Here is a 24,899-nt window from a genome sequence, read left to right on the forward strand (position 1 = left end):
GCTGGAGGGGGCCCAGGAGGTGGGGGTGGGAGGAGGTGGGGACCGCCCGCGGGAAGAGCGGGAAGAGGCAGACGGCCAGGCCAAGATTTCAGCTGCGGGACGGTCGGGGGAGACCTCCAGGTGCAAGGAAGGACGTGAGGAGGGGAAGCGGGCTGGGGCGCCCGGCGGGCAGAGGGGCAGCTGCGCCGGGCGGAACGAGGAACGCCTTTGCGCTAAGGCAACGGCCCTGGCAGCTCTTCACTGAGGGGCCTCGCTTTCCACAACTGTGGCTTTCGGGTCCCAGGACGGACGGGGCTCTCCGGGAGGGTCAGCCCCTCCGGGTGGCCCCAGTCATGCATCAGGGAACCGATCAGAAAGGCTGGGAGAGGGGTCGTGGGGAATGCCCCAGAAAAAAGAGGAAGGAGGGAAGATTTTGCCTGAAGGGGGAAAGCTAAGGGCTGGGGGGTGTGAGACCCCCCCCCATTCCTAACGACTGGGGTGGGCTGGTGGCCACGGCAGCCCTAGCGCCGGGAGGGTTAGGCCTCCTGCGGCCTCTCCACCCAGCCAGGCTCTCCCACGTGTTTGGGTCCAGGCCCTTGCCCTTTCCCCATGGCTGCCTAGGCCGGGAGGATGGGGGCACCCCATGGGAGCAGGGGGATTCTAGAGGGGGAGGGAGTAGCGGTTGGGGAGAAGCTGAGCGGGAAAGCAGAGAGGGGGTCCGGGGACTTCAGGGAGGAGAGGGGGTCCTGCCGGAGACCCAGGGAGAGACAGTGGGCCAGATGAGGGGTGGAGGGTGGGAGTGGGCAGAGGCTTGATTCCCGGCAGGGCAGGGAACTTAGCTAAAACTGCGGGCCCCAGGGAACAGCGCAGGCAGGGTGGGAGGGAACGGAGAGGACCAGGCAGACCCCAAGGCCAATTTGGATAAAGAGCCATTTCCCAGCTCCTTGCACCTCCGCCCAGGGTTCTGCTGGCCTGGCTCCCCAGGGCAGGGCATGGGAGGAGGTGGCTTGGGCTGGCTCAGAGAACTGAGGGGCGCACACCCGCTTCGCAGGACCGGGGTGACACGAAAGCATGCGACGACTGCTGATCCTGCTGGCCCTGTGGCTGGGCGCCGTGGGCGTGGGCAGCACCGAGCTCACGGAAGCCCAGCAGCGGGGACTGCAGGTGGCCCTGGAAGAATTCCACAAGCACCCGCCTGTGCAGTGGACCTTCCAGAAGATCAGTGTGTACAGCGCCGAGGACACGGTGAGTAGCATGGCCCCTGCAGAAGGGAGGGTCGCACCCGGGAGACAGGCCCATTCCCAGGAGGCAGGACAGCTCTGAGCGCCCAGCCCTCTGGAGAAAGGCCCCAGTATAGCCTGCTGGGAGGCTATCCTGACTGCGTGAGGGAAGCACAGGTCACACTAGGGCTTGCTCTGGACGCTCAGCTGGCCACTGGCCATCCTCTGCCTGCCTGTCCACAGCCCTTCCCAGCTGGAATATTTGTGAGGCTAGAATTTAAGCTCCAGCAGACAGACTGCCGGAAGGAGGACTGGAAGAAACCCCACTGCAAAGTCAAGCCCAATGGGGTGAGTGAAGGGGCGTGAGAGTGACGAGCCTCCTGAGAGGTGGAATGGCTCAGCCTGAGCCCCACGCTGGGAGGGTGGTCGAGCTGGGGGCCTGGCAGGCAGGGAAAGGGTTTGGTTACCCCTGGACTTACCTTCATCATAGCAGGGCTCACCTCTGAGTTCCTCTCTCAAGCTTCAGGGCCTGGGTGGAAGGAGCCTGCTGTGTGGGTGTGTGGGGTGCCCTTGTAAACTAGCCGGGCTCCAGTCATCAGCCACGGTGGGGGCGATCCCTGGGCTGAGACTACGGTGACTGTGTTCTAGTTCCCACTCTGTGAGCACCACCTGGGCTCTGTATTACAGGTTCTGTAAAGGCCCCAGTTCTCTCTGTCGGCTCAAGGAGGGTGCTGGATTGTAGCAATGATTCACCAACCTCAAATCAAATCTTACAAGAAAATGGAAATAGAATAGGTGACAGTTGAGCCGCTCTGGAGGAGTTGGGTGGGAAGAACCCATCGGAGGAGGATTCTTGCCTTTGCACTAGCATCGGCACACCCATCCCCCACACTCCTGCACACAAACCACAGACAACCCATCTGGGAAGGACTCCTCCTGCACACACACGAAATTTCCATAGTTCGAAAGCTGCATGGGTCTGGCTTCCAACATTCTGGGTTGGGCTGTGCCTGAAACCCGCTGGCCTGCATGATCCCTCACCCCTGGGCTTGAGGGCCTAGCTGGGAGCTGGTCCCATCACGGGCAGCCCTGGCTCCCACCCTCATGATGCCCAGGCCTCCCTCACCCCTCTCCTCTGCTCACCCTTTGCTCCCCTCCCCAGAGGAAGCGGAAATGCCTGGCCTGCATCAAACTGGGTTCTGAGAATAAGGTTCTGGGCCGGATGATCCACTGCCCCACCAAGACACAGGTTCTGCAGGTAAGAAGGGGCAAAGCTGGGCCGGGTGCGGTGGCTCACGCCTGTAATCCCAGCACTTTGGGAGGCCGAGGAGGGTGGATCACGAGGTCAAGAGATCGAGACCATCCTGGTCAACATGGTGAAACCCCGTCGCTACTAAAAATACAAAAATTGGCTGGGCATGGTGGCACATGCCTGTAGTCCCAGCTACTCAGGAGGCTGAGGCAGGAGAATTGCCTGAACCCAGGAGGCAGAGGTTGCGGTGAGCCGAGATCGCGCCATTGCACTCCAGCCTGGGTAACAAGGGCGAAACTCTGTCTCAAAAAAAAAAAAAAAAAAGAAGGGGCAAAGCTGCAGAGAGGTTGGGACGGGTCTGGGAAGATGGCTGGAATCTCAGCCTACGGGCCAGTCACATTACAGACAGAAGTTTGGCCAGATGCGGAGAGAGGGAAGTGAGGGCTAAAAGGTGCTGTGCCTGGTCCGGACATTCTCCAGGGGATATAGAGGTGGTCCCTGCCCCGGATGCTGGCAACCCTCCACCAGCACTGCCTGCCCCACTCTCCTGGACACTGCCCACCCCTCCCACACTGCCTGAACAGTTGTGGGCACTGACAGGAGCCTAAGGAGTACCAGGAGAACCAGTGCATCAAGGTGCAGCAGGCTGGTGAGGACCCCAACAGCTTCGGCTTTCCTGGAAACACTGCTCTTCTCCAAGGGCCTGCCCAGCACTGGTAGGCACCAGGGGCAGGGGGCACTGTGTGGATGGGGCCAGCCCTGGGAATGCTGGGGGGCTGGGCTGGGCTGGGCTTTGGGAGCCTGGGAAGAAAGCTGGGACTGGGGCCAAAGCAGCCTCCCTCACCCTCAAACCCGCTTCCCCTTTTGTCTAGAGCTTCGTGGCACCCCCAGGACCACCGCCGGTGCTAACCAGTGCAAGACCCCAGCTCCAAGAGAAGACCCCATTCTATCCCCAGCCATGATAATAAAGCTGCTCTCCCAGCTGCCTCTTGGCTCCTTGCATTGCAGGCCTTCCTCCTTGGAGGCGGCCAGAGAAGGCAGGGGGACAGGACCCTTCCTGTGAGACCCCAGGAAGCCACGGGCAGGGTGAGGAGAGCCTCCTGTGCTCCAGAGGCAGAGATGTCCCCGTGAAATGCCAGGCAGGGATGCAAATGAAAACAGAAGCATTTAATAGATGCGTGGGCGAGAACAGGCAGAGAAGGTGCCCAGGAAATACAGGACCAGCCTGGAGAGGCATATTTGCAAGGCAGGAGAGTTCCGCTTCCAGGAGTGCTCTGGCCACTCAGCCTGCCTCTCTCCCAGCAGCTGGGAGTGGAGGCTGGCCCATCCCTACCTTTCTCACCTGTAGCCTCAGGAGGAAGTAATTCCTTCCACTAAGTCTCAGGCTGGAGCAGCCCGGAGTGGCAGCAGCTGTGGACACAGGCTCACAGGTGGTGGGAGCCTTTATACCTTTCAAGGCCCCTCAGTGCGTCCTTGCAGCACGTGGAGGGAGAGCGGGGAGGGGCTTCCCTCAGGACAGGGATAAAGGAATAGCCCAGCAGGCAGTGGCCAGTGACCAGGGTGAAGAAACCAAGACGAGTGTGGAGGCAGGGAGGGGAGCTGTGGGCAGCAAGGTCACCTGGCTGTCCTGGGCCACAGCTGGGTTCAGAAGACGAAGGAAGAGGTGGGGCCCACGGAGCCGAGTGCCTGCTCAGCCTGGGCCAGGCTGTCGCTGGCCTGGCGGTCCAGGTCCCGGCACTCCTGCAGCGTGTCCTGGAACTGCCTGCAGGCCTCCTCCAGGATGGAGCCACTCCGGCTGGGCCAGGACTCCCAGTAGCCGGGCTCCACCCAGGGCTGGGCCTCAGTGGCTCTGGGGCCTGGACTGGAGCTGGGACGTAAGGAGCTGTCCAGGTCTCGGCACAGCTGGTAGAACTCACTACCCCGCCCCATCACACGCTCACCATCGATGACTTTCAGGCCAGGCAGCAGCTCCCGGACTGCAGCCCAGTAGGAGGGGCTGGCACAGAGCGGGTTGCTAAGCCGGGTCAAAGGGTCTCGGAGCCGCAGGTACTCAAGGCACGGCAGCCCAGCCAGACACTGCAGCTGGCCTGGGGTGGCCAGTAGGTTGCCCGAGGCATTGAGACTCTGCAGGTTCTCACAGGCGGCCAGTGGCTCCAGGCCCGTCAGCCGATTGTTGGAAACATTGAGCACGGCCAGCTGGCGCAGGGAGGCCAGCGGGCCCAGGTGGGTGAGCGCGTTCCCTGATAGGTCCAGCCACTCCAGGCCCAGGCACTCTCCCAGGCAGCCCAGGTCGGCCAGCCCCAAGCCACGCAGCTTCAGCAGCAGGATGGACTCCAGGGAGAACTCGCCTGTGCGTGACTTCAGCAGCTGGGGTGTGATTCGCAGCCCACCAGCCTCTCCTGGCTTCTCCCCTGAAGGCTCCATGAGATGGAAGTCGGTTGGGATGGCCTGGGCCCTGGCAGGACTGTCACAGGGTTCTGCTGGGGATCAGCCGGTGCTCACCCCAAAGCAGGCACCTTCCACTCTCCCCGGGGCCAGTGCCCGGAGACCTGGTTCTGATGCCCTGCTCAAAGCCAGCCAGTCCCTGAAGAGAGACAAACAGTTAGCAGGCAGCACTTTGTGTCCCATGCAGCAGGGGACCACAGGGAGTCTGACCCTGCTTTTACCACGAGAACCAACAATCTCGGCCAGGCAAGACCTAAGGACCAAGGTCTGGGACACAGACCACAAAAGCCCACCCAAGGGGGCAGCCCAGACTGGCACCAGCTAGCCAGGGCCATGCTGGATGGATTTGGGCCTAATGTTACCAGTTCTTTCTGTCAAATGCAGAGTAGGGGCAAAACATCATTATTTCACTTTTTCAGTAACCACTCCAATCTCTCCTGATTAATTTTGGGGTGTTTCTTTTTTAACCAGTTATTTTTGAGTAGACAATAGGTAACCACCATCACGAGTTTCTTTTGTTTTCTTCCTGGGATAACCAATGTTTATGCAATGCAAATAAGAGTACACAGTGCCTTGTCTGAGTCACTCAGTATTACTGCAATTCTTTCTAACAGCAATTAGTTCAAACTTCTTTCCAGATTTGGGCCAACTGGTGCCTCTTGTTGGAGCTGTAGACCCTAAGAAGTTGAGCTTTTGTCCTAAAGGACAAAACTGAGGTCAAGGTAGCAAATGGACAGGGAAGGCTGGGGTAAGTGGCCTGGCCAGGCCCGCCACCCTTGCCCCCCACCACCTCACTGCCCGCCAAAGCAAGCTCTTCTGCTCTGGCCTCAACTGGACAGAGATCAACAAACAGCACCGGTAAATGTGCCAAACAGCATGGTGCCAGCTGGAAATACAACATAAATTCCCCAAAGGGCAGCCCCTCTCAGAGGGAGGGGACAGTGGCTCCAGAAAGCCAGGGGAGGGGCACAGCAAATCGCCAGGGGCTGCAGGACTGTGGCACAAAGCAGAGGTGGCCTAGTAGAGGGACCTCAAGATTTAAGCAGTGAGGAAAACAACAGACGTCTTCCAAGCACAGCTTTCCCAACCTGGCAGCCTTTGGCCAAGTCCAGCCCCGGGAGGCTCACTCACGCTGGCGGGGTGATGCCTGCCTTGCAGATCCATGGATGCAGGCTGTCGGAGACTCCGGAGTCGGGAGTTTACATGTCAGCACTTTCATTTTCCCCTCTCCAAGGAAACCAGGCCCAGAGCCTGGTCTACGTAGCTCCTCCTCCCACCCCATCAACAAAGATATTTACTATGTTCCCAGCCAGGGAGCTGGCGAGGATGTAAATGGGTCTTGCCATCCTTATGCCCTCTCCACCCCACCTAGGAAGAGGGTCCTTGTGCTTATGGTCTCCATTTCCTTATCTAGCTCCCCTCTAGTCTGCGAGTCTCCAGTTCATTCTCTTTATACTTCATTTCTTTCCAACGGGACTGGAAGCATCGGCTGAGAAGCGTGGATTCCCTCAATGGGAATGGAATCTTCTGGGGTTTGTAAACAGGGAGTGATGCAATCAACTCTGCATTTAATTAAAGCTGCTCTGGCCCCTAGGGTTGGGGGGCGGATGTGCAGGAGGAGCACCAGGCACTAGACACCTGTCTGCTATGAAAACAAGCAAAAGATACAGGCCCTAAGGAGGGCAGGAACTGATGGGGAGGAGGAAACAGAGCCTAGAACAACTGGGGTTGGGGCTGGGTGACCATATGCAAGGGGCTCCCCCCCACTTTTTTTTTTTTTTTTTTTTTTTTTTTATCAAAACAGAGTTTCACTCTTGCTCCCCCGGCTGGAGTGCAATGGAGTGATCTTGGCTCACCACAACTTCTGCCTCCCGGGTTCAAGCAATTCTCCTGCCTCCTCCTCCCAAGTAGCTGGATTGTAGGCATGCGCCACCACGCCCGGCTAATTTTTGTATTTTTAGGGGTTTCACTATGTTGGTCAGGCTGGTCTCGAACTCCTGACCTCAAGTGATCTGCCCGCCTCGGCCTCCCAGAGAGCTGGGATTACAGGTGTAAGCCACTGTGCCCGGCCTGGGGCTCCCTTCTCAGATATGTGAAATACAGGTGGGACAGGTTGGAGACAAGACATCTTGCTACACAGCACTGAGCTTGAGCGACAGTGTGGCATGGGGCTCAGGAGACAGCTGGAGCTCTAGGCTAGAGGGATGCAGGCACCATCAGCAGGGAGATGGCAGCTGGCATCAAGAAGGGCATGCAACACACAGGACCAACCGTGCTGGGGATACAAAGCTAAGAACCCAAAGGCCTCTCTCTAGGAGCAGGCACCCCTCCCACACACCTCCTACTTCAGGAGTGAATGCGGAAGGTGCCCTGTGCACAGTGAGCAGCAGAGGTGGAGGCTGACCTATGAGGCTGAACGAATGAGTCCGTGAAGATCCTGCCAAGCAGCCAGAGGGAGGAGAACATGGGAGGCTTTTAAGGAGGGAGACCAGCACTGCTAGGACACTCCACTGGACTCAGATGAGATGAGGCCTCAGACGCAGCCACTGGATGAGCAGTCCTGGGCACAGGTGAGCCCAGAGCAGGACGGCAGAGGTTAAGAAGTGAATGCTCTGAGGGTCAGTGGCTTTTTAGATGGAGATGATAGCTCAGCAAAGGGAGAGACCAGAGGAGCAGGCAGACAGGGGCACACAGGCAGGCAACTGTGCATGCTCACATCAGGAACATGGTTTACAGGAGAGGAAACGGAGTGGAAAGACCCTACCGGGACAGAGATCAGCCCTTCCCTGCCGCCCTCCAGCACACAGCCCTGCACCAGTGTGGCCCCATCCTGCCCTCACCACGATGCAGGCCACCTGGGTCTTGGTAATGGGTCATGCAACACCCTCATTCTCTTGGGGGTCAGTGACCTCTGCTGTGTTCCTGGTCCATCATCTGCACACCGCAAGCAGGTGGCCTGGGAGGACTGAGAACCAGCTGGTGCCGACCTGCGCAGACCCAACTAACGTCAGGCTGCCCACAGACACATGGTGGATGGCTTTCTGCACGTCCACCTGCTTCAGCACTCCTCTACAGTGGGAGCCATCCTTGTCCTAACTATGGAAATGAAGGGAACAGAGACTTCCTGGCCCAGCATGAGTCTGGAAAGAGGACTGGTGACAAGGATGACATCCTCAAGTTGGCTGGCAAGGAAGACACTTAGGCCCCTTCGGAGGGAGGCTGACTGAGAACCAGGGAAGATGGTCCCAGGCCTTGGTGAGTGTCATCTACCCGGGAAACGATGCCTGCAGGGCAGAGCTAAGTTTAGGGGGCTCTAACTAGCGCTCCAGAAGAGGCCTTCCCAACCCTGGCGTTACTGCCATCTGGGCGGGCTGAGCCTTGGTGTGGAGGCCGTCTGTGCATTGGGAGAGAGTGCTGAGCAGCAACCCTGGCCTTTGTCCACTAGACACCAATAGAACCACTCCCCATACCCCACTTGGAACAACTACAAACGCCTCCAGACATTGTCAAGTGTCCACTGCAGGACACACTGCCCCTAGATCACAGTGAAGGCTCTAGAGTCCAGGCCCCGTAGCTCAGTGCCATCAAGCTCTCTCCCCATCTTCCTTTCACTCCCACACCCAATCTTCTCAGGTGTTTCCCCCGAGCCTCGCTGCCTCACCATCCTAGGCCTCCCCGTCCTCTCCCGGAACACAAGCCTGCTCGGTGATGCTGACAGCAGAGGGACGACACCATTTCCAAGAACAGCTTGGACTGCTCGAGGATGGCAGCACAGACATGCCAGCCAACTTGAGGATGCGTCACATTCCCGGATCCTGCCCGCCCCGACATGGGTGAATCAGGATCCTGGGAGCGAGGTGCAGGACACTGCAAGGAGATCCAGCCAGCCCTGCCCCTACTATCCAAATGCCGGCTTCAGAGCCAGGGACAGCAGTAAGGCCCCTCCCAGACAAACCTGGCCTCCTGTCACCCAGAAGCCTGCGAATGTGTCACCATACCATTCCCACACCTAGTGCTACAGGCAGTGGAGTGATCTAAGCAATTTGGAGGCCAGACTTTCATCCAAATCATGCTACTCCAGACATTAAAAAATGATGTTTACAAAGCTTTATTTAAAAGGTGCAATTATTATGCTGTGAAAACGAAAATGCTGCATACTAAACAGTACCTAGGGTATCATCTCAATGTAAAAAAGGGGAAAATGTCGAACTATTGACAGAGGCCATATCTGAATGAAAGGAATGTAGTTTTTCCCGCTTTTACATCTTCAGCAATATGCAAATGTCACAATGAACTGGTCACAGTGAAACACAGGACTAACAACCCATCCAGGAGAGGTGAGGGAACAGGCTCCTGGGGCTGCCAGCCAGTGAGGGGAGAGTCTGTCTCCTCACCCCATGGGCAGTGACATGCTCCAAGTTAGGCCTGGAGCCTGTCCCTGCCTCTTCCAACTTGCATCTCAGCAGCCACCGTGCCTAGTGACCAGGAACCCTCAGGCTACCTGGATGCAAGTCTTGTGGGGGTAACGAGCCTCTCCCCTTCCTGCTTCTCCTGTCCAATCCCACTGGTCCCTGGATCCCAGGCCCTCAGCTCTACCCTAAAGGAACTCTGAGCAATCCAGGATGAGCGTGTGCTACACACATCCTTTCTCTTCTCCAATAAGGGACGTCCTCTTTAAAAACGGCCCAGGGCAAGCAGGGGCAAGAGTGATGGCTGGCAGGGTGTACAGCCGCCAAGAGCCCAGGAGAGCGACTGAGGCTGCTGTCACTGGAAGGAGAAACCCCAAGGTTTCCAGTAGTCTGGAAATAGATTATTGGTAAACAGGCCATTTGAGGACTGGTGTCTCAGCTCTCCTGGCTAGCTGGCCACTCTGAAATCCCCAGAAAGACTGGTGTGTTGGGTATGTGTGCACTTCGCTCTGGAAATGGCTATTCTACCCTGGGATTTCCTTCCCCTACAGTGAAAGCCTCAGAAAGTGCTGCAATAGCTTACCCAGGTCCCCAGAGGCTGAGGATATATCCCACCTGCCAGCAAATGCCCATTCCACATCCTTGGCCACTCTGAGAAAGCAAGCCTCTCAAGGGCATGTATCCACTTATCTGCACAGCAAGGTGTAGGCAAGGTCCTTCACACCCACTTATGTTTTAACAGAGCATCACATGTACAAAGCCATGCAGTACAAAATTCAGTCAACTACGAAGAGTAAGCCTCTTCTCAGCACATACCACTAGACATAAAGGAGGCAATGGGGAGATGGAAAATGACATCTCCCAGGAAAAAAATACGGCTATCTGCCAAGAAGGGAGAAACTGACCCATTCTTACCAAATAGGTTAAAGATTCTGGCCATCAGCATGTGACGCTCAGGATGCAACACCCTGCTCTCTGCTTTGACCTACTACAGGCAGGGGATCTCTAGGAGTTCATGGCAGGGTGGGCACTGGCACCTGCCATGTCTGCCTTCCCACCCTGAGCAGACTGCAGGCTCTGTTCCCCTTCGGCCAGGTCACCACTGGAGCAGACAAGGGGAGGCGGGGTATAGTTTGGGAAGTGTTCCAGGTTGGTCTTCAGGAAGAGGAGATGCTCAATGGCCTCCACCTCGAGAGAAGAGTTTTGTTCTACAAGGGTGGGGCTGTTCAGGGAGGCAAAGACGCTTTCAGAGAAGGCTCCCGTCGGGGGGCAAGACAGATAGATGGTGGCCAGTCTGGCCAGGGCTGGCCAGGCTGCTCGCTTCTTCTCCCAGTAAGCCAGGGGGTCATCCTGGGCTCCAATGGTCTCATTCTCCCGCAGGTACTTCTTGACGGTGATGCTGGCCAAGTGGTTCTCAGTGGACAGCGAGCCCCCGCTGCTCTTGGAGGCCAGCAGCCCCACGCTCTCCAGTCGCTCCAGCAAGCACTTCTCCCTCTGGGCAAGCAGAAAGGCCCCAGAGCGGCCGCTACTCTGTAGATGCTCTCCCTGGCTCTTCCCTGCCACCTTGGGGCTCTTGGCTACCCCGCGGCTTTGCAAGGGGCTTGGGATGGTCAAAGAGTATTCAGACACCATAATCTCCTTCACCTTGTACACAAGGACTTGCTTCCAGTGGTCAATGTCAGCCCCCACGGGCAGGATGGCCTCAATCTTGCCCTTGAAGCGGGGATCCAGCAAGGTGGCCAGCACGAACTCCTCGCGGTAGAAGAGCTCATTGAGCTGACAGTCGGTGCAGAGCTGCAGGGCCAACCCCTCAGCCAGCCGGACAGCTGCGCCCGCCTCTCCGACACTCTGCTCCTGAAAGTGTCCGTGAACCTGCTCCAGGAAGATGTGCAGGTAGCGCAGCTGGGGCAGCACCTGGCTCAGAGAGGCCTGCGCCGCACTCGCCTCGCGGACCGCCATCTGGAAGGGCTGCAGGAGCTTGACAAGACTGTCAGCCAGGCCCCAGAATGTGGCCGACAAAGCGGTACCAGCCTTCCCTAGCTGGTGCCTGACCTCGTACTCTTGAAGGGGCTGCTGCTGCTCCACCAGCCACTCCAGCAGGTGGCAGGCCGAGACCCAGTGGTCTGAGAGCTCCTCAAAGGGCTGGTGGGCTGGGAGGCCACACTGACGCTGGAGCTGGGCGAGGAGCCCCTGGGCCTCTGCGGAGCCCTGGAAATGGCTGCAGATGGTCCTGGCAGTGTCCAGGATGATCTGGACACTGTGGTGGTGACGCAGAAAGTTTCTCACCAGGGAGTCGAGGCAGTGGGCGAAACAAGGGATGTGAGTATAGCCGTCATCCTTGGCCGCCTGCTCCAGGCTGGGGCAGCCACTCGATACCAGGAAGCCCGCCTGCAGGGAGCCACGGCCAAGCCACAGGCCGGCCTGCTCCAGCACCTCCAGCTGCTGGTCCTCCATGGTTCCCTCCAGGGGCAGGCCTCGCACCAAGAGCACGGCTCGCTTCCGCAGTCCCCCTGCCAGCCTGCCGCCCGGTGGTGCTACCCCCCAGTGGGCAGTGATGACCATGTACTTCACAAGGGAGTCCCGGGCCGCCATGGTGACAGCGAGGTGCACGCGACCCCCCTCGGCCCACTGCATCTCCTGAAGCACCTGCTCGCCCACAGCCTCGTGCAGCAGAGGCAAGGCTTTGCAGGAGAAGAAGGCTGGAGAGGGCAGGCAGTAGCAAGGATCTACCTGGGCCATAAACCTCCTGAAGGGCCGGGACGAAACAATGGAGAGCGGCAAGGCCAGGCTGCAGAGCAGCTCTGTGATGCTGTGGTTCCAGGCCTGTGCGCCGGGCTGCCTGGGGGTACAGGTGCCACCTCCGTTGTCCCCGACTGCTGTGGGGGAAGCAGGCAGGGGTGGTGGGGCCAGCAACAGCTGCTCTGGCCTGCCCGGAGCCAGCTCCCTGTCACTGCCTTCTGGGCAGTGTCTTGGAGACGGGAGGCCCCCCAGGGCAAGGCTGGCAGGACCCATGGACGAGCCCTTCTGCTGCATCTCCTGTGCCCTCCTCGTGCCCTCCCCTTGGCTGGCAGGGGTTGCCCTTCTCGCCCACTTCAGCCCATGCTTACTTGCCAAGTGGCGGATGAGGCCCAAGGTTTGGGACCGCCGCTTTGTTTTGCCCTGTCTGACGCTGACATGACACAAAGTGCAGATGGCACGGCCCACGTTCTTGCTGTCGATGGTAAAGAACTGCCCCATGTCCTGCAGGGCCTGCGATTCTGCAGCATGCAGAGAGCCTGGGAAATGCTGGGCGGGACCCAGGCCTTGGGACTCAGCCTTCACAGCTCTGGCCAACTTTTCCAACCAGGGGGACTTCCGGAGGCTGGGCTGGGGCCCCGACTTCTCCCGCACGCCTGGAAGCAAATGCTTTTTCTTCCACTGCTGGAGGTGTCGCGCCTCTCTGGCCAAACAAGCTGTCAGGATGTCCACCTGCTTCACTCTCTCACTCTCACTGGACTGGTTCCCCTCCAACCTGTCAGGACTGGACATCTGCCAGGGGCCCGAAAGGGCTGGCAGAGAAGGGGCCTGGCCAGAGCCGAGCGACAGGGACCTCAGCTTCTTTCCCGTCTGCTTCCCTTCCTTTCTCCATCCCCGTGGCTTCTGCCGGGGTACCTTCTTCTTCTCAGGTGGCACAGGGGGCTCCTGCTCACACGCAGGTTTGAGGCCACAGACTCCAGGGTCTCGGCTTGGCTTATTTGGCCCAGGGATGGACCAGCGCTCTGCATGGGAGGTGGGCGGACGAAGCCTAGGCCTCCCCACGGAGCGGGTTTTTCTCTTTTCACTGCAAACAGGTGGGCCAGGAACACTTTCTACCTGCTTTTCCAGGAAAACTTGGTCCAGGTTAGGTGAAAGGATGGATGTGCCACTGGGCAGGGGGCAGGGGCTGCTCCTTTGCAGGGACAGGACCCTTTTCGGCTCTTTTTGGGAGCCAGATGATCTGATTTTCCTCCTACAGCCACTACCAATCTTCTTTCTGTCTACAAGCTTACGTTTGGCCTCAGTCTTTGGCAATCCCTCCCTGGTCGCCCAGTCAAGTCCTTGAGAGGTGCTGGTAGCTTTGGTGCTGAGCTTAGGGGCGGGACAAGTCAGGGTGGCAGCTGAACTCTTGGGCCTAGTCATAGGGGAGTCGGCACACACAAGGGGCTCCTGGCCCACTGATCCTGAGGGAGGCAGTCTTTTGGGTTTTTTTTTTATTTCTTCCACTTTCGTCATGCTTGGAAACTTGGGGAAATGAGATGGACCCACACTGCAAAGCAAGATGAAAAGAATGGCTCTCAGCTGCCCTACTGAGCTCTGTGGAACACGGAGGGGAAGGGGAGGATCAGCTGGGAAAGGAGAGAGGAGGTGTAAGGTGCAGCAAGATAACACAAAGTCAGCCCCAGGACAGAGCTCTCCAGACCCAATCTCCCTGCTGGTACCTTTCACTCCCACAGCTGAATGGGGCAGCCCCCCAGCAGGATCCCCACTGCCCTCTGCACAGGAGTAGTTTCTGAGGCTGTCTTATTTGCCAAACTGACCGATTTTCCTCTTTTTCTCTTTCGAGGTTTATTGGAAACCTAGGACACGTGGCAACTTTTCTATGTGTCGTGGATGTCACTGCCAAGTAGGCAAGGACCCTGTGTCCACATGGCCTTGGGCAGTGGGAGACAGATGAGCATAAAGGATCCACATTGACACAAAGAACTAGAGCCACAGTGACGCTGCAGGGAGGGAACTGACCTCACCAAGACGTCACCAAGGTCTCCCCAAGAGAGAGGTCAGTGCTGGCTGCTGTGGGTGCTGGCCAGGAGGGAGTGAAGCGTCTCCATCGCTGTGTCCTGAGCAACTGGGCTGTACCTGGCACCTGTCAGCTGCTTTCAGAGAACACAGGAAGGGGTGGCCCCTAACTGCATCCCCACAGGCCCCCAGGATCCTCTCAATCTCCATTCTGTGGCACAGAGAAATTCCTGGAAGGGCTTAGATGTTCTCACCTCCCATTCCCCTCAAAACCCACTCTTCTATGGCTCCTGCAAAGGCCCCCAGTGTCCACTCTGTCACTCAAATAGACTTTTCTCCATCACCTGAAGGCCCTGCCTCTCCCTCCCTTTGAGAGCTGTCTTCCCCGGCCGGGATGCCACTTGCCTGGATCTCCTCTCACCTCTCTGGCCCCTTTCACCCGGCCTGCCCCTCAACTGATGCTCCTTGGGCTGCCTTCCCAAGGCCCTTTGCCCTGATCCATCCCAGTCTCCGATGACTTCCCTTCTCCCTCGGCTTGATCACCACCTGCATCCTAACCACGGCCAGGCCACACTCGGCTCACCTCTTCCTTAGGCTCTCCTACCTGTTCTTCCCAGTCAACACAAGCTGGGGAAGTGGGATGCCCTTCCATCCAGATGCTCAAGCCCCAAACCTAGGATAACCCTAATTCCTTTCCCCATAATTCATTTCCCAGAGATTAGGTTAAGTTCAGGGCTCTAAAGAGAAAAGAGACACAGAGAAGCCAGAAGAGACATAGACAGAGGGAAGAAAAGAAAATGATAGGAAAGGAAAAATCCAGTGAACTAGGATGTGCTTCCTTGGCACAGAAAAGACTCCGAGGAAGATGACTTAATAATCCTTCCACAAACATCTGAAAGTAAGCAGGCTTCATCCCTTCAAATCAGGAAGATGCAGATGGAAAATCTGGCTCGTCTGCCTCTGTACTTCTCTGTGGCCAACAGCTGCTGACCAGGGGCCCGGGGTTGCAGGCTCCGCCCCAGAACATGGGCTCTGGGTCCCACCAGCAGTTTGCAGGTGGCTGTGCCAAGGCAGCAAAGGACAGGCAGCGAGCGAGCTGTAGCTGCGGCACAATGCCGGCAACTGCACGGGGTCCAATGTGTGCATGAGGTTCGGCATCCTGCCCATGACTGCCAGCACTGGGGCTGCACTCACACCTGATGGATGTCTTTGTGCACCAGAGCGAGCTGCACACAGAGGGCTACAGGAACCTGATGAAGGGTGAGGCAGTGGGGCTCACCTTGAAGAAGTCCACTCAGGGCCTGGTAGGGTGTGCTGCACTGAGAGTGAGGCAGTCACAGAGGAAGAACATGCAGGAGTGCAGATTACGGGGAGACAGTGCTACAGCTGGAAAGGCCTAGACCATCATAAGCTGCTATCCCAGCCCTAGAAGCTCCCCTTCTGCCAGAGGCTCAGCCACACAGTGGCCTCATGTCCACGGAAGGCCCAGGCAGCCCCCAGTGCACAGGAAAAGCCAACCCACTTTTGGGAGGAAGAAGAGATCCGCAGCCCTGTCCCGCTCCCAGAGGCCAAGACTTGAGTCACAGGGCTGTGGGCTATTCCTCTGCTACCACGAAGTTTCAAGGAGCAGGCATCTGTCAGTAGAGTGGAGAAAGTGGGGCTGGGGTGGGTTGGGGGTGGCTGGCACTACCTACCATGCATCTCAGGCCAGGGTTCACAGCACCAGCCCTTCTACCCTCTTGGTGGGGGAATTGGGAAGGCAAAGGAACCCCAACCAAGCTCCATCCAAATGAAAAGGAGGGGAGCTCTGGGGCCTACAGGCTTTGTCTGAGGCGTCCCCGCTAGAATCTCCAGCTTTCAAAAGTGGCCTGGTCAGGGAAGTTGTTTTCCCTTTTAACAAGGATGGGTAGGCCGGGAATGGGGGCTCACGTCTATAATCCCAGCACTTTGGGAGGCCGAGGTAGATGGATCACGAGGTCAAGAGATCGAGACCATCCTGGTTAACATGATGAAACCCCGTCTCTAATAAAAATACAAAAAAATTAGCTGGGCATGGTGGTGCGTGCCTGTAATCCCAGCTACTCGCGAGGCTGAGGCAGGAGAATTGCCTGAACCCAGGAGGCGGAGGTTGCGGTGAGCCGAGATCACACCATTGCGCTACAGCCTGGGTAACAAGAGCGAAACTCCATCTCAAAAAAAAAAAAAAAAGAAGGATGGGTAATCATAGTATTTCCCATGCTGGAGTGAAATGATTAGGCATGAGACCAGATTAATTAACTAATTAATGGACCCAACCCACAGCCACTACCTTCTGAGGGAGGAAATCCCTCATAGCAGGCAGGGCTTTATTCGCATCTTGTTTCCTCACAGCCCACTCTTGGGAAAGGGTCCTGGGAACGGTCCCAAGCAATGGGTGGCAGAGACAGGCAGACAGGGTGGCTGGGGGACCCACTGCAGACCTGCTGCTCCCACACTCACCCCAGCCCGCTCCGGGCCAGTGGGTTGGGACTGATTCACTCCTTTAGATGCTGTACCTGGGTCCCGTCTCCTGGGTGCCCAGAGCGCTAGCTGTGCTACTGATGTATCCTGCGCATCTTAGTGTCTATTCCTCTTAATGTTCTGTTGCTATTGTTGTCTGTTTTAATCTAGGACTCTCATTCCTGTACTGTTCTCAGGTACTGAGCAACCTCAGGGATAAGTCAGCAGCAGCTCCAGGTCTGCACAGCTAGAATACTTTTGGTTATTTTTCTCACCACGAAGAGCAACTATGTGGAGAACCCCGCCTATTGAACTACCTCATTTCTGCCAATGAGTCGGCTTTTCCACCAGTGTCCTCCTGAAACCCCCTCCACCTTGAAAATGTTTCACGGGAGACTAGGTTTCAACTGGATTGCCCAAGACTTCATCTCTGGCTACTGGAAGATTGAAAATTAGACTAAGGTACAGAGATACCAAGGGACACCAAGGTTAGACAAGGGTTTCCTAATCCTAGGGCATGGGACTTGCTTCACACACCAGATCCACCCTTCATTGGATTGGGTTGGGCCTACCATCCGTAACAGGGGGTATGCGTGTGTATTTGTAAACATGTGACTTGTAAGGCTAAGTTTTAAGACCAGTGCCTTGTACTCATCCTGTGCTTTCCAGAGGATAAATGAGGCAAGGACTAACATTCTTTTTTTTTTTTTTTTTTTTTTCCTTACTTATTTTTTTGAGACGGAGTTTCGCTCTTGTTACCCAGGCTGGAGTGCAATGGCGCGATCTCGGCTCACCGCAACCTCCGCCTCCTGGGTTCAGGCAATTCTCCTGCCTCAGCCTCCTGAGTAGCTGGGATTACAGGCACACGCCACCATGCCCAGCTAATTTTTAGTATTTTTAGTAGAGACGGGGTTTCACCATGTTGACCAGGATGGTTTCGATCTCTTGACCTCGTGATCCACCCGCCTCGGCCTCCCAAAGTGCTGGGATTACAGGCTTGAGCCACCGCGCCCGGCCAGGACTAACATTCTTAACCTTTCTAAACTCTTGGGTCCAAGGGAGGGCCTCCCCATGTGGTATGCATAGCCAGCGTCCCGCCCTGCTGTAGCATGAATTCAGTATGACAGTAACTCAGGGGAAAAGGGAGCTTCAATTACATGCTGTAGGATCACCACAAACCTCCCTTGCTGGACTGAGACAAGCGTGACAGAACGTGTTTGGGGGTGCACATCTGACCCTGGGTTTCTTTGCTGCCCCCTTAATTCCTGTTATTTCTCTGGACTTTGTAGGACTTCACCACTTCTCAGGTGGTGACTGCTAGGTGGCCTAGTTTGTGTAAATAGAATGTGTTGGTCTTTCTCCATGTTCTTTTGGGGTTTCACGGTTTACAAACTTTTTTGTATTGAGAAAAATGGCCAAAGCATCTTTACAGAACGTTCTGAATCAGGCAAAAGGGATCTGAAACATTAGTTTGGGGACCTCTTCTCGAAGTAGGGATCTTGAACTATCCTTTCTTTGTGTTCCCCTACCTCTATTTCCTATTTTGGACCAGATCTTCTAAAACTTGACTTCTACCCTCCCCTCTTCTCCATTCACCTCCCCCAAAAGACAACCTACATACCCACAAACGATTTAATTCTTGGGCTGTCTCTGCAACTCTTAAATGATTTATGCAAACGCCCTGAAGAAATTTGGAGCTCTCCACCTTTCGTTCCCAACCAGAGTCAACGTGGTTCACCCCAAACACTTACAACACTGCTTTACATGGATGGATCAAACGGATTTAATCTATAATCTCAAAGGAAAGAGACGCAACTCGGGGCCTTCCACCTACAAGTGGAGTCAGGAGACCAGGCAAAGGAACATGAGTATATACACAAGTCACTTAGGGACTTTTATGCAGGTGCAAGAAACTTTTTTTTTTTTTTTTTTTTTGAGACAAGGTCTTGCTCTGTCGCCCAGACTGGAGTGTAGGGGTATAATCTTGGCTCACTGCAGCCTCGACCCTCCAGGCTTAAGCGATCCTCCCACCTCAGCCTCCCAAGTCATTGGCACTACAGGTGTGCACCAACACGCCTGACTAATTCTTTTTATTTTTGTGAAGAGACAAGGTCTCACTATGTTGCCCAGGCTGGTCTCAAACTCCTGAGCTCAAGCAATCTTCTTCCCCCGGCCTCCTAAAGTGTTGGGATTACAGGCGTGAGCCACCACGCCTGGCCCAGTGCAACAACTTATGCCAAAGTGGCCACAAGATTGTTTAAAAGGAGACAGATGAATGTAACCTCCATGTTTACTGCTAGAAACCAAAGCTGTATGTGAAATCTTGAATGTAAGGGCAGGGAGGGAGGGTAGAAAGGCTTACACCTTCCCTGATCCCTTCCCCTGATTCCTGAATTGCAGGAGGCCAAGGACCCTTGGGCATTGGTGACCCCTCCCTGCGGTGCATCTGTTGGATGGTTGATTTTTCTGTACCAGGTACTTCCTTTCCCTTTGTAACGCACATGCTGACCCTTTTCACTTCCCTTCTCCTTTCCCTGGAAACAGACAAATAAATGAAGACTGACTGGTATTGAAACTCAAAAAAAAAAAAAGATAAAAAAGATCTGACAATGAGTGATGTTAAACATTACTCACCAGGCTAATGTTTCAAGAGGGTCACCATAGATAGCAGGGCTGCCTCTAACAGGTGACAAGATGGCTAAGGAGGCTCAAGCAAGACTCTGGCCAGAAAGCGGAGCTCCTTCCAGCCAGAAGAGCCTCAGAAACGTTAAGTGGCAACAGCTTCAAGCCCATCTCGCAAGAACTTTCAGCCACTAATAAACCCAAGAACTGAAGGCCCATTGCGAGATGGCACTTGCGGAGGGGCTCGGTAAAGCTGCAGAGGAAACACAGGCTACTGTCTTGGGCCCACAACTGCTCTTGGATGTCACACTGGAGGGGACTTAACTCAGCTCTCACTTCATGACTGAGGAAACTGCAATCCCAGAGTATGAACATCCAGGCCTCCACAGACCGTCTGCAGAACAGGGTCACACTCCAAAATCTTTTTTTTTTTTTTTAGATCTAGTCTTGCTCTGTCACCCAGGCTGGAGTGCAATGGCGTGATCTTAGCTTGTGGCAACCTCTGCCTCCTGAATACAAGTAATCCTCCCACCTCAGCCACCCAAGTAGCTGGGATTACAGGCATGCACCACCATACCCAGCTAACTTTTGTGTTTTTTGTAGAGACGGGATTTTGCCATGTTGCCCAAGCTGATCTTGAACTCCTGGGCTGAAGCCATCCCCCTGCCTCAGCCTACCAAAGTGCTGGGATTACAAGTGTGAGCCACTGCACCCAGTACACCCCAAAATCTTCATCTAAAGACCTACCCAGTTACTCCAGGACACCAATCTTGTTCTGTTTCCCAATTAGCCTTGTCTTATCATAAATGCTATACTCTGTAGATACTCTTGATTCACTCATTTAACAGAAATTCATCAAATGTCTACTATGAGCCAGCATTGTTCCTTCGTGATATGAATAGAGGACAGTAGCTGCCTGGCTGGCACATAGGACTCAGGATGAGAAGACAGCCTGGAAAAGGGCTCATCACTAGACCAGGGGAAAGTGGGGTACGGTGCTGTGAGGTGGGGAGGTGTCCCTGGGGGGTCCCCAGGCTGACTTACTGAGGAACAGGGTCTATTACATTGAAGGGCTTGGACCTGTCTTTCAAGGGGTTTGCTTACCTTAGGCTATTGCTTCACGATCTTCAGTCCCTGACAGACCCGTCAGGTAGGTCTGGGATCTTGCGTATCACTGGCACAACAGTGACACCACCACGTTCCCTTCCACAGGAGTACTTCAGGATGACTGTGCAGCTGGCACTGTTGAGAGCCAACTTTGAATCCAAATGAATCTAAAATGTAAATTTTAAAAAGAAAGTCATTGACAAGCTGTAGTATTTATTAGTAAGAAGTTACTTGTGGCCAGGTGTGGTGGCTCACACCTGTAATCCTAGCACTTTGGAAAGCCAAGGTGGGTAGATTGCTTTGAACTCAGGGGGATGAGACCAACCAGCCTGGGCAACATGGCGAAATCTTGTCTCTACAAAAAATACAAAAAATCAGCCCGGTATGATGGTTCGTGCCTGTGGTCCCAGCTTCTTAGCAGGCTGAGGCTGGAAGATGGCCTGGGCAGGGAAGAGGAGGTTGCAGTGAGCCGAGACTGTACCACTGCATGCCAGCCTGAGTGACAGAGTGAGGCTCTGTCTCAAAAAAAAGAGAAATGACTTGTGACACACATCACCACAGCTGACCACACACTGGAGGCCTACAACCATGGCAAGCCAAGATTCCAAGGGCCTCCAAGCTGAGGCACGGCCTTTTGGGCTCCACACCTGCCCACAGTCCATCACGTGGGCAGCAGCTGGGAAGGTGCTCTGGCCAGGCCACAGAGGAAAAAGGCACATAACTGGGAGGCAAAAGGGAAAGAGGGCCAGGGCCGGGTAATGACAGAGTGGGTGGAGGAGACCGTGCAGAGAGCTGTTCAGGGGGTAGCCCATGCCTGAGCCTCGAGTGGAAGAGGAGGAACGCTAGAGAGAGACTCCATACTGATCCTCTTTACTCCATACAGGTCCATTTGGGCTATTTTGGGGCAAATCTTCAGGCAAGTTTCTAGAGAAACTGAGGGAAAACACCAGAGGGGGGCTGCCCAGGTAATGCTGACAACACGGGGAGGTGAAAGGATGAGCAGATCTCAAAGGTGACGAGAAGCAGAGGGGAGAGACAAAGAAAAACCAAAGTAGCCGGGCGCGGTGGCTCAAGCCTGTAATCCCAGCACTTTGGGAGGCTGAGGCGGGTGGATCACGAGGTCGAGAGATCGAGACCATCCTGGTCAACATAGTGAAACCCCGTCTCTACTAAAAATACAAAAAACTAGCTGGGCGTGGTGGCACGTGCCTGTAATCCCAGCTACTCAGGAGGCTGAGGCAGGAGAATTGCCTGAGCCCAGGAGGCGGAGGTTGCGGTGAGCCGAGATCGCGCCATTGCACTCCAGCCTGGGTAACAAGAGCGAAACTCCGTCTCAAAAAAAAAAAAAAGAAAAAGAAAAAGAAAAACCAAAGTAAAGTAAAGTTAGGGAAACCAAGAAAAGACCTTCCAGAAAGCAGTGGTTCATGGGGTCAAAGGTCCCTTCGGTGGGCAGTACAGCAGGAAATGGGGGAGAAGCAGGATGGGGAAATGCTGGAGGTGGGAATGGGAGGGGAAAGGCGTGGCTGCGTCCCTAAACAGAGAGAGGGTGCCACTGGAAGACGGGGGAGGCTAACTACATAGGGAAGGGAAGCTTCCTGGAGAAAGGGATCCAGGGCACAGGAGGCAGAAAAGATCAGCCTCCGAGACCAGGAAGGAATCTTATTTCTCCCGGCAGAGGAAGTAAGATGGGTCTGGTGACAGGCAAGTCCTAGAGTGCAGTGTAGGAGGGAAGTGAGGCAGTTTATGCTTGAGAGCCAGGCTGTCGATTCCTCATGGGGAGCCGTACATCTGTAACGGCAGCCAGCAGCTGGCTGAGTGATCTGGCTTAGGCTGGGCTGGGAAGCATCTCTGCACAAACTTGTATTGGTTCAAGAAATTAGAGACGTTCTTCTCACTACTCATATCAGGCCTTTTCCCAAGTGCATGCTCAGAAGGAAACGGGCTACTTTTCTACTTCTCTAGTGCCTACAAGAGAAGTAGAACCCCACCCTGGGTATACCATGATTAAGCCAGGCCTTTCTCACCCTCACTCCGTCCAGGTCCAACAGCCCCTCTGCTCTCACTCCAGCACTACGGGAGGAGGGGGTGTCTACTCCACCCCCACCAGGTAGGGGAGTTTAAGCACCTGCTGGGGCCGCAAGTCTCACCTTCCCCCACAACATCCGTGAGAAGATTGAAAGGTGGTGAGAGAAAGGGATTGAGAGAGGAACGTGTGAAAGGAAAAGAGGAGAGCAAGCCATCCCATCTTTTGAGGTTTTGTCCCATATGCAAATTTGCTTTCTTATAAAGCCTAAGCAAGATGTCTTAAATAATCATGCAACATTAGGTTTCATACTGTTCAAAAGAGACGCAAAGTGAGATCTGTTTCAAACCATACGACAGCACTCTGCTCTTTTGTGGAAGCTTAGGGCCAACAATGGAGTCGGAACATGGCATCCAGAGCCCGTCTCCGCGCAAGGCCGTGATGGTGCTCGGTTTCCTCGTCTACGCCGTGAGAATAGTAACAGCACCCGCCTCATGAGGTTGTTAGGGTTAAACGAGTTCATTAATATCACAGTATTTCAGGGCAGTTCTTGGCACAGAGGGAGCGATGGTTAAGGGCCGGCTGTTCCGAAAGATCTCGGCCTCGCCCAGTGTGTTTGGGCGCGGGGGCAAGGGTAGGGGGGCGCAGCTTGGCCTAGGAGGGGGCCCCCGGGGTCGGCACGGTCCCAGTAGCCGCCCCTTCCCCTGAACCTCTGCGGCCCAGTTCCCTCTTACCTGAGAGGGTGGGGCCGGCAGCCCGCGAAAACCACGCAGGCCAAGCTGGGAAGAGCCCCGCCGCCCGCCGCCCGCCGCCCACCGACCCCAGCGCCCACCACCCGAGAAGGCCAACGTGCTTCCCCGCGCCAAGGAGGTGGCAAAAGTCCGGGGTGAGCTTCCGGAACGCGCCAAGTTGCTGGCAAAAGTCCGGGGGGGGCACCCTGGATTCCGGGACGAACCAGGGGTCACTTCCGGGAGCGCAGCCCGCGGAGTCTCCGCGCGCACCCCTGCCCCACAGTTGGTACGTTCCTCCTGCAGGCAGCGCCTGAGTGCGCAGGCGCGAGCCACGCGGCGCGATGAGGAGGGGCCGTGAGTTAAACAGTTGCTAATCGTCTATCTGTGTGGCCTTAGAGAAAGGACTTCCAAGTCCTTATTGAATTACATGTTGGGTGGTGGTCACAAGTGCCAGCCTCCGGGCAGGTGGCGGCCTAGAGTTCCTCTCGGACTCGGTGGCACCCAAGGCCCCTTGCACGCCGGCGCTGCGCTTGCCAGGCCGACAGTTCGAGTGCAACCCGGGCCTCGTCTGCACCACAGACATTAAGGATCCAGGTCTCTCCACGTGGAAGGCCCATCTGTCGGTTCAGGAAACCCACCAGGGTGGCCCCTGGTGTTTCCAGAAAGGGGTCCCGATCCAGGCCCCAAGAGAGGGTTCTTGGATCTCATGCCAGAAAGAACTCAGGGCAAGCCATAGGGTAAAGTGAAAGCAAGTTTATTAAGAACGCAAAGAATAGGGCGCGGTGGCTCAAGCCTATAATCCCAGCACTTTGGGAGGCCGAGGCGGGTGGATCACGAGGTCAAGAGATCGAGACCATCCTGGTCAACATGGTGAAACCCCGTCTCTACTAAAAATACAAAACATTAGCTGGGCATGGTGGCGCGTGCCTGTAATCCCAGCTACTCAGGAGGCTGAGGCAGGAGAATTGCCTGAACCCAGGAGGCTGAGGTTGCGGTGAGCCGAGATCGCGCCATTGCACTCCAGCCTGGGTAACAAGAGCGAAACTCCGTCTCAAAAAAAAAAAAAAAAAAGAACGCAAAGAATAAAACGAAGGCTACTCCGTAGGCAGAGCCTCCTTAGGGCTACGGGTTACCCATTTTTATGGTTATTTCTTGATTATATGCTAAACAAGGGTTGGATTATTCATGAGTTTTAGAGAAAGGGGTGGGCAATTCCGGAAACTGAGGGTTCCTCCCCTTTTTAGACCATATAGGGTGTTTCATGACGTTGCCCTGGCATCTGTAAACTGTCGTAGTGCTGGTGGGAGCGTCTTTTAGCATACTAATGCGGTGAGGATGAGCAGAGGCCCCTCCCACTGCCGTCTTGGCTTTGGTGGGTTTTAGCCAGCTTCTTTACTGCAGCCTGTTTCATCAGCAAGGGCTTAATGACCTGTATCTGGTGCCAGCCTTCTATCTCATCCTGTGACTTAGAATGCCTAACCTCCTGTGAATGCAGCCCAGTGGGTCTCAGCTTCATTTTACCCAGCCCCTATTCAAGATGGAGTAACTCTGGTTTAAACACCTCCGACACTGGGGCAAAGGTGTCTGATGACTCCCAGAAGTCCTTACACCCAACCCAGAGAACATCTGGGTCTGCATCCACTGGGGTGCTCTGCCACTCCCGCAGACTACAAATTGTGCAGCAGCCAAAGAAGCCGCGTTCCCTGGGCGAGCGCAGAATGCCTCTTTCTCCCGTGTTGGATCCACATGTGCACCAAAGTGAACAACTTTTGTCTCCCTGGGTACCTTGAGCTTCTTTCCACTTCCTGAGTTGGACATATTCAAGGGCCTGGCCTGGGGGCAGGCTTCCCTATTCTTCTCAGGGGCAGCCTCAGCTTT

General features: G+C 55.6%; 2 protein-coding genes across 5 annotated transcripts; one reads left to right on the plus strand and one right to left on the minus strand.

The window, feature by feature from the left end:
- Positions 1–3,437, plus strand: RARRES2 (retinoic acid receptor responder 2). Of its 2 annotated transcripts, none has more exons than XM_003929843.4 (6): positions 1–134; positions 1,031–1,224; positions 1,443–1,547; positions 2,362–2,457; positions 3,052–3,167; positions 3,324–3,437. In XM_003929843.4, coding segments are annotated over exons 2-6 (492 nt in total). In that variant the 5' UTR covers positions 1–134; positions 1,031–1,050; the 3' UTR covers positions 3,325–3,437. The 2 variants fall into 2 exon arrangements, with proteins under 2 accessions (XP_003929892.3, XP_010338751.3); XM_010340449.3 differs by having other exon boundaries at positions 1–120.
- A 160-nt stretch (positions 3,438–3,597) lies between these two features.
- On the minus strand, positions 3,598–23,321 carry LRRC61 (leucine rich repeat containing 61). Of its 3 annotated transcripts, none has more exons than XM_010340446.3 (3): positions 23,025–23,321; positions 20,265–20,434; positions 3,598–5,035 (listed from the first exon to the last, which is right to left on the minus strand). In XM_010340446.3, the coding sequence occupies exon 3, from the start codon at positions 4,873–4,875 to the stop codon at positions 4,096–4,098; it is 780 nt and encodes a 259-aa protein (XP_010338748.1). In that variant the 5' UTR covers positions 4,876–5,035; positions 20,265–20,434; positions 23,025–23,321; the 3' UTR covers positions 3,598–4,095. The 3 variants fall into 3 exon arrangements, with proteins under 3 accessions (XP_010338748.1, XP_010338750.3, XP_074235030.1); XM_010340448.3 differs by lacking the exon at positions 3,598–5,035 and adding an exon at positions 8,989–13,590 and having other exon boundaries at positions 23,025–23,310; XM_074378929.1 differs by lacking the exons at positions 3,598–5,035; positions 23,025–23,321 and adding exons at positions 8,989–13,590; positions 22,603–23,003.
- Between the last annotated feature and the right edge of the window lie 1,578 nt (positions 23,322–24,899).

Source organism: Saimiri boliviensis, chromosome 10 (genome assembly GCF_048565385.1).
Source record: "Saimiri boliviensis isolate mSaiBol1 chromosome 10, mSaiBol1.pri, whole genome shotgun sequence".
Lineage (NCBI taxonomy): Eukaryota > Metazoa > Chordata > Mammalia > Primates > Cebidae > Saimiri > Saimiri boliviensis.

Excerpts from the sequence above, each read along its gene's own strand:
- LRRC61 (XM_010340448.3), bottom strand. The coding sequence starts at position 13,556 with ATGACGAAAGTGGAAGAAATAAAAAAAAAACCCAAAAGACTGCCTCCC.
- RARRES2 (XM_003929843.4), top strand. The coding sequence starts at position 1,051 with ATGCGACGACTGCTGATCCTGCTGGCCCTGTGGCTGGGCGCCGTGGGC. Across the intron at positions 1,548-2,361 it reads GCAAAGTCAAGCCCAATGGG|AGGAAGCGGAAATGCCTGGC; the intron begins GTGAGTGAAGGG and ends TCCCCTCCCCAG. Across the intron at positions 2,458-3,051 it reads CCAAGACACAGGTTCTGCAG|GAGCCTAAGGAGTACCAGGA; the intron begins GTAAGAAGGGGC and ends GGGCACTGACAG.